Here is an 11,993-nt window from a genome sequence, read left to right as displayed (position 1 = left end):
TAGACTTGTAATGTTGCGATTTTCTGATGAAATGAAGAGATGAGGGAAGACTTGTTTATTTATAGAGTGGTTTGAGGGTTAAAATAAGGTGGTTTTGAGGGAGCACATGACTCCATGAGAGGTGCATTCATCTGGCCATCTTGGAAATGATAAAAATATGGGTGACTCATGATCGATGGCAACCAGTAAGTAGCCAACAGGTTTCTCAATTTCATGGATTGGGGCCACGTTGAATACGTTACTTTTTTTAAAAAAAAAAAAAAAAAAAAAAAAATAGGGTACAGAATTGAGAACACACACCACACTACGTCTGTCTGTTTCAATACACGTGGGTTGATATCGACGTAGCTGATATCCTTTTCTTCAATGTTCATGTGGTTTGGTGGATTAATTACACAACTTTTTTACTAAAATATATATAGTCCTAATCTTCAAATCTGTTTCGAATATAAATTTCTGTTTTTTATATTTGTTCAATGGATTATTTTTCGAGTTGGGTTCCTGTGATTACTTAAACCAGTATGGATAAATGATAATGGATTGTTCTAGCTGATGAGGGTTTCTTTCATATGCAAATTGAATCGAGTATTGAGTGTGTACCGATATCATAAATATCATAAATATGTAAAGAATTTATCGGGTATGATAATTGATAAACTAGTGTATTAATTTGTACTTGTGGAAAAGAGGGTAAGTGTTTACATCAAAAGCATATCTCAACAATATATTTCTATCCACCTTTCTATCAGAGTTTTGATGTTAACAGCTAATACAAACTCGAACTCATCAAACAAATGGCGATGTAGACTGGAATTTAGCCCAAGTTTGGGCGTCGATCTCATGGTGGTGGGTGCTCTTTATTGTGCAATTCCACCGACTTGTTGGTTTGAAATTTCTCCAGACACTTTGAATTAATTAGATCCAGAATCTCACGTATAACCTTTCTTAATGATGTACTAAATGGATAATTAATTGGGACCCCAACAGCTCAAGTACATCACTTTTCTCAATGATTCTTCTGATTGTTTCGCGTTCTCTTCCATGTTTCTGCTAGAAGCCATGGCTGCCGGCGAAGTCAAGGTTTTGGCCTGGGCGATTGATCGGAGATTGGACTTGGCGTGGTGGTGGACTGCCCTGATGGTGGTGTTCCATCGTGCAAAGCCTTGATCTTTGAGGGCTTCCACCACCCCGACAGCGCCGGCTACCATCCATGCTCTGCTTCTGAAACTCATGGTTAAATCTTGTAGATGGTTAATAATTAGACGAAGTTGGTGTTTGTTTGAATCGAAGGTATGTTTGTTGCACAAGTGATTGATGAAGAATGGAAAAACGAAGTAGGGGATAAATAGAGATGCCAAGCACACAGACTGGAGAGTGAAACAGCAAAAAACAGGTGGCAAAAGCCACCGGTTTTAAAGAATTCAGTTGTCTATAATACCTTTTCCTTCACGTGCTGATTTATGATACAAAACCAAACCATCAGGACATTTCTTTCGTAAGATAATAAGATAATAAATTGAGTAAATTACACTAATGGTCCCTATGATTTGGGATAAATTGAATGTTTGGATAAATTGAATTTTTGATCTCTAATTTTTTTTTTTTAATTTGGACCGTACTTATAGTTTGATTTTGTTTCGCGCTTAGTCCTGAAATGACTATATAGCATTTGTTTATTTTTTAATTTAATTATTTCTTATATCTTACTTGTTTATTGTTTATAATTAAAAAAACAAAAACAAATGGCCCACTCGTTTTCCAGCGACCTTTTCAATCGTGATAACTCATATACCATATATTTCTTTCATCAAGAACTAACTAAGAACCCTAACGACCATCTCCCATGTACTTGTCGATTCCTTGAGCCCCAATGAAAAACTCTCCCTCCTCCTTCCATTCTTGAACCCAACAATATTGTCACCACCATGATTTTCGTCGACTTGTTGTTGAAGCCCTAATTCTGGAGCTCGTCAATATTGTCATCGGTTTAAAACACAGTATCGTTGTTGTCGCCGTAGGACCCGCCCTAGTTGTAGAACCCACCAAATTGAACCCACCATCTTCATCAGAGTTGCAGACGTTGTGGTTGTTGCCAATAAAAAGTCGCGAGAAACCCTCCAACATCTTACACCGTAAACATCACACTCATTGCTTTCAACTGTTTTTTTTCTTTGATTCTTGACCGATTTGGTTCCCACGCCAGTTACAAGATCCATTTGGTTCTCAGGTCAATTTAAGGATGGAACTATCCTTATTTTTTCCAATTAGGTGGCACCCTTAAGCAATTGCCCTTTTTAAGTTTATTAAAGTTGATGTTATGAAGTGCTTTCGTACAATGGATTTCACAATTTTGAGTTTTGTGTTTGTAAAATATTTTTTAAATTCAGATTCATTGTTATGTGACTGAACTAGTCTTATTTGATGAATCTACCACAACGAATGGGGGTTTAGGGGTATACATGTGACAACTGTCAAATTCAGGTCATTCTCGGACTCTTTCAACTTTTTATAAACCATATATGCACATCATGTCATGAACTAGTAATAGAAATTAGGTCACAATCTCGTATATACTTGGATCCAACAAAAATCTAGGACGAATATACTTTACTCTTACTATTCCAGTAAGTTGTCTAGTTACTGTAGGAAATGCCAATACCCAAATTAGAATGTACTCTAAACAATTATTACAATAAAAAAGGGGTATAAAACCCTAAAAATAAATTAAAATCTTCTAATTTCATTTCAACATGATGGTAAATATCTAACAAAGTTCCAAAAGCCCTATAAGATTTGTTATAAACCTTATTATATCAAATTTAAATAATTAAGTTATGAGATATAATCAAAGACATAAAAATTTAATTATAAAACATACATCATATTTTATGAGCTAAAAACAAAGATTTTTAGTAAGTTAAGAAATTAAATAAAGAAGCTTTTTATAAAAATTAGGCTTTTATAAAAATTAAAGAGAAATTATATAAAAATTTAACTATGAGAGAAAAGGCCCCTCTCAAACTCAAAAAAAGCATCCACCACATCCCATGCTCCCTCTTCCCCAAGTCTTTCAATTATTTTATCTTCTCTTACACTCCAACTTCCCTTCTCTCTCCCTCTCTCTCTCTCTACCACACTCAAACTCTCTTTTTCTCTCTTAAAACCCAAAAAATTCTCCATCCAAGAACATCCCTCAACCATTAAATCTTCATCTTCTAGGGTTGTTCTTCAAGGTAATCACGAAAATCCTTCATCTTCCTTCACTTTCTTTCTTGTTTTAAAGGTTTTTCTTGCACTTCTCCTTCTTCTACACCATTCTTTATGAACATTCACGAACATATTCATGAATTTCGAGTTTGATGATGGTGGTGGTAGGGCTTCACCCAAGAACAACATGCATGTTGTTTGATAGTGAAATCCAAGGACCCAAACCAATGGCAAACCCTAAAATACGAATTTTTACAAGTTTTGAAGATTCATCTAGCTTATGCATTCAAGTTTTTCCTTCGAAAACCTCACTATGAACAAAATATGTCCATGTATGGTCTTCAAATCATGATGCATGTGATGAACATCAAGTTAAAGAGCTTAATGATCAAAGTACATTGTTAATAGTGCATGTGAATGATTTTATTCATAAAAACATCAAGATATCCTTTTCTGTTCGAAATAAAATTTCCTCAGATCCAGTAAGATGATATGAGGATTTGGAAAATCCCAAGAATTTTTATCATTTCTTTAATTTATTAAAATTGTTACAAGAAAACAAGGCCATAAATCATGAAAAATACTTTATGAGGTCTATAAATTCTAGGTAAATTTTTGGATGACCCCTGAAGTAAATGATGACATCTCAGTAAGGTTCATCGATTTTGGTTACTGTTTGGTATGGTTTTGAATTTTCTTTTTGTTTAAATCAAATAAATCATAAAACCACTTTATGGAATGTGAAAAGGTTATCTAAGATTTTTTTCAGATCCTACCTCATGTGGAATACTCAAAGAAATATTTTCAGAATTTTTAATAATGCATACCTATTTTTTCCTGATTTTTGTATTTATAATGGACTAATAATGGGAAAAATAGTTCTATTCCTCCAAAATTCATGAAAAGTTACCAACAAACCTTTTAATATATTAGAACTCTAAATAAAATTTTGAATGATGTTTCTATTCAGTATGCTATTTTTCTTCTATTTTCTAAGATTAAATACACTTAAATCCACAAAATCGGGTTACAGTATATAAAAATCATCATTGTATTTTTCTTGGATTATGTACACTGTAAATGAAGTTTAAAAAAATTGGTAATTTACTTTAACTGTTTGATAAGTATTCACCAATTAATGATTATTCAAGAGAATAAAACAAAGAAAAATATCAAGACTAATTGAAAAATATTATTTATATTTTTTACAGCTTCTATATGTATAACAACAGTGTTATAAAAAGTTTGGGCAATTTTGGAAACTTTTTTCTATTTATTTTCATTTTTGTTAGAATAAATGCAAAAAAATCATAAAATCCAGTAAAACTATTTAGAAACCCATTTTTATATTTTTCCCAGATTAATTATGTTTAATGGCGGTATTATAAAAAGTTTGGGAATTTTTATCATCTGGATGCTATTTTTCACGAATTTATATTATTATGAAGACTTAAAAATCTGGAAAAATAGTTAATCACATCAAAAATTCAAGGGAACATTTATGGAAGACCTATATTGTATTTGCAATGAAAATGTAAAATTTGATGAATATTGGAAACTGTTTGATAATATGTTAGGATTTTAAGGAGTTTAAAACACTTTTAAATGTGTTGAAATACTCTCGATTAATATAATAGAAACCTGGAAAATAATATCCAGAATTATCTTAATTACATGATTTATAAAATATCACCATTTTAGAAAAATTGTTACCCATTTAATATAAAAGCAATATTAGAACAAAAATTTGGCATTTCTCTATGTGTAGAATTTAGTATATTAGAATTAGATTTCGATATAGAAACTCACTAGCATGTGTTTGATGTCGTAGGATCCCGATAATAAAGGCATTGGTGTATTCCGAGGCACCACTTGTAGCTACTTGAAACATTGTGAGTATTCACACATGCCCCTGTTTCTGGTTTTTATGTTTTGAGGTGGAAAAGCATGTCAAAACTATTTATGATTGATGTATATATATTGAATTGTATCAAACTTGATTGCTATATTTTGCTATATTTTGTTGTGTATGTGTATGTTATTGTTAAAACATGAGGCCTTATCATCTTAAGTCCCTTCCACTTTACTCCAACCATTAACTCTTTGAGCCAATGGTCATTATGAATAACGCTATTAAGAATTGACAACTTCTCACTCCCCCGATTGCTGGAATGCATGATACCATATAATCTATGAAACGATAAGCATAGAACTTAATAGAGCATCAGTCATATGCTTGGTTGTGAACTCATTGTTTGCTCATATACACACAAACTTGTTTCTCATTATAGCAATGAACTTTATTTCTCATTATAGCAACGAACTTTGTTTCTCATTATAACAACGAACTTTGTTTCTCATTAAAGCAATGTACTTGTATTTATAGAAATTTTTATACCAAATCTTGATTTAATAAACATCTGAACACACAAACTATTTTCATAGTTGACGCTCGTTTTAAATGCTTTTTCAGGAAATAATTAGTAAGTTTATATAAAGATTCATCATCATAGAGCATGCTGCATCATGTGGAAGTTATTTTGTGAAGTTAACTTTTGAACAATGTTATTTTGGAAACTTGTACTTTGTTTTGTTTAAATTATGGGTTGTAAACTTTTAACTACTACTATGGTGATGTATCTTTATATTTTGCAATGAAACCTTTATCGTTGTCATATCTTGTGTTTCCTCTTTAGCAGGGTGTGACAATACACAAATGCGAAGATGTAGCGGGAGTATCGGTTCTTTAATTATAGAATGGCGGAGATGTAGCTAGAGGGTTGAAGTTGATCATTTGGGTATTTCTGACAAAGAATGTGGTGGCCTTGCCAGACTAAGAAGATGATGGTGGTGGTTGAGGTGATGAATTGGGATTGGGTGGGTAGGCCCATTATTGTAATATATATATACATAAATTAATAAATCAAAAAGAAATTATATATAATGATATATAAAAATAAATAATCAAAAAAGAAATAGGTAAGAGCAATATAATCATTTCACGTCTGGAAGGGACTAAGCGGAAAACAAAATCAAACTACAGGGACAATTCAAGTTAAAAAAATTAGGGACCAAACGTGCAAATTACGCTCAAACCATAGAGACCATTCGTATAATTTGCCCTAATAAATTATATTTCATGGATGTATTGGTCTATATTTTTTTATATGTATGTTATTAACCTTGATGATTAAAATCTTTTTTATTTTGGTATTTTTTTGATGGATTTATGACATGATAGATTAATGACTTGATAACAAATTATGTTTCTTTGTACATTGTTATTTTTTGTAGAATAAATTAGACAAAACTAAAACTATCTATATGTACTTTTTTTCGGGATTTGATCCCAACCATATATATATATATATATATATATATATATATATATATATATATATATATATATATATATATATATATATATATATATATATATATATATATATATATGTTCTATGGAAACAATAAACCCCAAAAATAAATAATAATACTTAGAGATCATATTTTTTTTACTTTATATTTTTAAAATTCACAACTTTTTATATAATTTCGCTGAAAAAATTGATTTTTTTTAACTTTTTTTCAGCGACTTTTTAAAAATAGTTGTGATATATATATATATCGGGCTTGATTATAATGTGGATGGACAACTATTGTATGGGCGTGTGGATAATGCTATTTTATAAAAATTATTAAGAGAATATGTTGTTTAGTAATATAAATACGTTCAATCTCACAGAACTATTGTTATTTTAATGGATTCTCACCAATTGTAATTTATTTTTGTACTCATTCATCGTTTTTTATTTATTTTAATTCTTACAGAATACGACTCAATAAACACCATGATAACATTATGACAGAATGAGAATAATTAAAAAAAGTGTATAATAACCTTATAAACGATTTAATTAGTGAAAATAGTTAATAATTAAAATGATTATATAAGATTGAACGTATTCATATTATCAAACAACATATTTTCTTTGTAATTCTCACAAATAGCATTATCCACACGTCCACACGATAGATGTCAATCCACATTTGAACCTAGCTCTCTCTCTCTCTCTCTCTCTCTATATATATATATATATATATATATATATATATATATATATATATATATATATATATATATATATATACACATTCAAGTTAATGTGTGTGTTGTTAAGCCTAGATTTCAAGAATAAACCCAAATTTAATTAACATCATGTTCATCAAAACTCAAATCTCATGTTAGATCTCCATCTTGTTCATCAAAACACAAGTCATCTTTGTCACATCTCCCTCTTTGGTTACCCCTATCTCTGATTTATTGTAGAAGATTGGATGGTGATTAAGAATCACAGCAGAATCAAGAACATAAAACAACGTAAGAAAAAAATTACAGACCAATGTGGATTACATCCAAATGTGATGATCAAGAATCATATGAAAGCAACACAATTAATTAAGAAGAATCAAGAACATAAAATAGAGTAAGAAACATACCAAACAACACCTAGATGCTTACACAATTCAATTATCTTCAGTTAATTTCTTATCTACATCCACCACAACCTCTGTTATTTATTTCCACCATTAAAATGCACACACACACACATACACACACACACAACTTACACATGCAACCACTCTACTCCTTCCACATTAGTTGCTTTTACCGACAAAATAAATACACTTCGCCTCCACCATTGCTTGCTCTTCCTTCTATTTGTTACAATAAGAAATCAACACCACTACTACAACATTAAATGACATCTACTCCTACCACCACTCAACCTCCATGTTCTGTCTAAGCATCATGTATTCTAAACTCAATAATACATGAAAATGCTAGGGCTAGAATGCCCTGAAAATGCTTCTAACAAATTTGAAGAATAAGGATGTGTTGTGAGATTGTTATAGGTCCACGATCATTAGAGAGACAAAGTGTGTGTGTGTGTGTGTGGATTTCATCATTTGTAATCATTAATGACAACTTGATGCTTCGATATGGTTTGGATTTTAAGGAGATATTAGGTTTCAATTTTACAAATTGAATGGGAATATGCATATGTAGGTATGTACGTAAGTGTATGTGCAACAAGATTTAGATCAAACCCAATAACTTGGCATGCCTTTTTTATATAAAGATTAATTTGTTTTTAGTTGTAACATACACGTTTTGAAATCGTGTGTTATAATGAATAATATTGTGAAATACTATGTGAATTTGAGTATTGAATTCTAATAGATAGTTTTTTTTACTAGAAATGAAGTAAAACTATGTTTAGAATCACTCCGAAAATATTGGAAGTCTTATGAGATTCCAATTAAAAACCAAAAAATGAAATTTACCGAAAATATAAATTCTGGAATAAGTAAAATTTTATTATTGAAAGGTGTAGATAATCTTGTTAGAAACATTTAGACGAAAACCTCATCAAAATCTGAGTTATAACGAAGAAGTAATGACCAATCGAAGATCCGCAACAAAACCGGCACGGCACCAAATGACGTAAAGAGTTTTTGATAAACTACTTTTTAGCCTTAGTGATCTAAATGAAAGTCATAGTATTCGTTAAACCGAGAAGTTCGATAAAAAGAACGCCAAAATCTGACTTCGTATGAGGAAATTATGATTTTTCTAAGTTTCAGCTTAGTAGTAGATAGCTAAAAACTCGAATTTTAGATCGAGTGAATTTTAGCCGATACAACCTAAACGAGAATTGAAGATCTCATCAATATAGTACAACGGTAAATAGTCGCACGAAAACAGATGTCGGATGAAGAAGTTATGAATTTTTAACAGATTTTCCTATCCCGGTCTGTTAAAAATAATAATATTAAAAATAAATTCAAAATTAGCTGACGAAGTCTAAACGAAAGTTGTAGAATTTATTCCCGCCTATGTGTGCATATAAAGAACGTTAAAAATGGAGCTCGTATGCGAAAGTTATGGATTTTAGAAGTTTGGGGCACATTTTTCGAGAATTTTTGAATGAATAGTATCGGTCACGTCACCTTGCACGAAGCAGCCACGTCACCTTGCATGAAGCAGCTACATCACTGAGACGTGCCGCGTCCGAGGTGCGACGCGTGTTGCGTCCGAGCCTCGCTGCTGTGCCACCTACCTCCTTGCGTGTTCAAAGCTCGCACCTACCACCTGCTGCCTTCGCATGTGCGATGCATGTCGCATCCGAGCCCCTCGCTGGCACCGCCTCTTCTCGGCTGACCTTCAGAACTTACCCCTATAAATAGGAGACCTGCGAGATTTCTCGAGTAATTTTGAGAAATTTCCCTTTTTCATCCCTAATTCCATATTTTCACTATTTTGACATCCCCCGAAGCCCCGATGTCATTTCTAACACCCGAAACACGCCCCAAAGTGCCCGTGAAGCTTGAAAATTTTATCTTTTCGGTTTTGAAGCTCTACCTTCGCAGAGCCCAGTTTTCAATAAAGCTCCCGATTTTCAACATAGAAAGTCATATTTAAAACCGAAGTGCTGCCCAAATTACTATTTTGACCCCCGGTTAATTCAAGGTGAGTTCAATAGATAGGAACAATTGTATGTTATGTGTTATATGTGCTATGTGCGTTTCAGTGTTATTATTCTGCATTATTTTCCCGTGTTATTTTATTCGCTATTTTAATAGCAAAGGTAATACCTTTGACCATGTGATCAGTGAAAGGACTTAGATTCACATTGGTACTGGTATTGTAGAGCATGTCTCCGTAAGAGAATGACTTCTATTCTATGGCGTTGGCAAAATGTTAGATAGGGTCATAAACCTGAAATCTACCAAGATGTTAATCAGAAATCTTATATCATCTGTGCCATTTGGGCCAAAGCGTTATTGATGTATATCAAGTATGGAAATTGTTATGTCTTATTGATTGTATATCTTTGAATCAAATCAATGATTGAAATGGAAAGCTTAACACATGATTCACATATGTCTTTGTTGTTCCTTGTTTCACTTTGCTTTTATCATATTGAAGTATATATATATATATATATATATATATATATATATATATATATATATATATATATATGGCATAACGTTATATTGTATCTATTATTGAACTCACTAAGTGTCACACCCCCGAACCAGACGGCGGAAACGTCCGGGGGCTGTTGTGACTCAATTGAATACCATCACAATGAATATACATGAAACATAACATCATACATCACCAAGCATTGAAGTAATACAACTGGTAGCGTTTACATCCGTTACATTGTTTCAAAATATTACATTCCCCAAAATACATTGTTCATTGTTACTTAAACAACCGCAAAACAATCATGGAGTACAGTCCTTTCTTCACTTATCTGTTACCTGAGAATACAAGTATTTTGGAAAACGTCAACATATGAAATGTTGGTGAGTTCATAAGTAATGTTTAAAATCCAATGTTGGTATTACTTTGAAAACCACCAGAAGATCCGATATTTTCTGAAAATAGTATAGCGTAAAAATATGTGAAGATCCGTGAGTATGCTTGTTTGTTTTCTATATATGTAAGCGTACGAGTTGTGAAATTCGACATGTAGTTCGTAAGTGTACTAGTTGAAAACCCTAGGAAAACCCGACGTTTTCCTATCACTTTGCTTTACTTAGTTTATGTGTTGTTATTTCGTTACGTTAGAGGTGTTCGTTGAGCTCCAGAGGCAATGAATATACAGAGGGTGGTGAATTGTTGTAACGTACATTAATGAAAACGTCCAGTTGACAACCGTACTAGCGATCCCTTAGGCGTCACTCGCACTTATTCACACAACTCAATCCTCCCGGACTTGTGTAGTCCCACGACAGAGGAGAAAAGGTGAAGGTGCGAAACCCTCGGTATTTCCCTACGTCGTTCAAGACCATTGCAATTGCGAAGGGCCCGAAGCCCATCCCGCAATCGTGAGTTCCCGACTTTACTAGCAGCACCGAAGGACCCTTGGGGACCAGCAGCACGTTTGCCATTGAAAGTCCTTTTACATGCGGTTTAGTCGTATTAGACCCAACTACATGTAAGCAAGTATCCTTTGGGCCTAAAGACCATGTCATTGGGCTAGCTAGGCTCAACAAGCATGATTTGCAACTTTTGGTCCTAAGGAGCGTACGTCGACGTATTGAGTAATTTCCATGAGAGTATAGAGTTCCAAGAGTTCCATATGTGTATTGAGCGTTGTAGTGTTAGTAGTTTTGGATTTGTTATTGATTCGAGACCGAATCAATTCGTTTGATAACGATTGTTGGTGACATTGTATATTGTAATTCATCAAGAGTCGTAGTGTCAGTCTTTGTTCACAACGAGTGTATTGAATTATCATTGAAAATTTTCTGTTTACAACCCCTCTTTATTTTGTAAATTTACTTTTTCACCCCTTTAGGTAAATTAATTTCCGGTTTAGTCCTTAAACTATTTTTCTTGACATTTTAACACCAAAAATTATTGAAATTAATATTTTTCAGCATATTTTTCGTTGAAAACAGTTTAAGTCCCTGAAATTGCAATTTTCTCATTTATAACCCCTCTTTTTCGCAGTTTTTACAATTTTGGCCCCAATTGGAAATTTTTTGCAACTTTGGTCCTTTTTAAATTTGAAAAGCATTTTAAACCTTTGAAAAGTACTTGTAACATTAGTAGTCCACTGTTTTACAGAAAAACACAGTTTTGGCCCTCCAAAACAAAAAATTTCGCATAATGGGCCCTATTGGGCCGAAATTGTCATTTTTAGCCCATTAAGCTTGAAATTTATGTTTTTAATCCTCCAAAAGAGTATATTTTCAGAAAATAC

General features: G+C 32.5%; 1 protein-coding gene across 1 annotated transcript; it reads right to left on the bottom strand.

Moving 5' to 3' along the window:
• Positions 1–641: 641 nt before the first annotated feature.
• On the bottom strand, positions 642–1,440 carry LOC145033553 (uncharacterized). Its single transcript, XM_078982142.1, has one exon. The coding sequence runs from the start codon at positions 1,230–1,232 to the stop codon at positions 969–971; it is 264 nt and encodes an 87-aa protein (XP_078838268.1). The 5' UTR covers positions 1,233–1,440; the 3' UTR covers positions 642–968.
• Positions 1,441–11,993: the final 10,553 nt, after the last annotated feature.

This window comes from Lactuca saligna, chromosome 3, assembly GCF_052625555.1.
Source record: "Lactuca saligna cultivar CGN05327 chromosome 3, ASM5262555v1, whole genome shotgun sequence".
NCBI lineage: Eukaryota > Viridiplantae > Streptophyta > Magnoliopsida > Asterales > Asteraceae > Lactuca > Lactuca saligna.
This window is presented reverse-complemented; position numbering and strand designations above follow the sequence as displayed.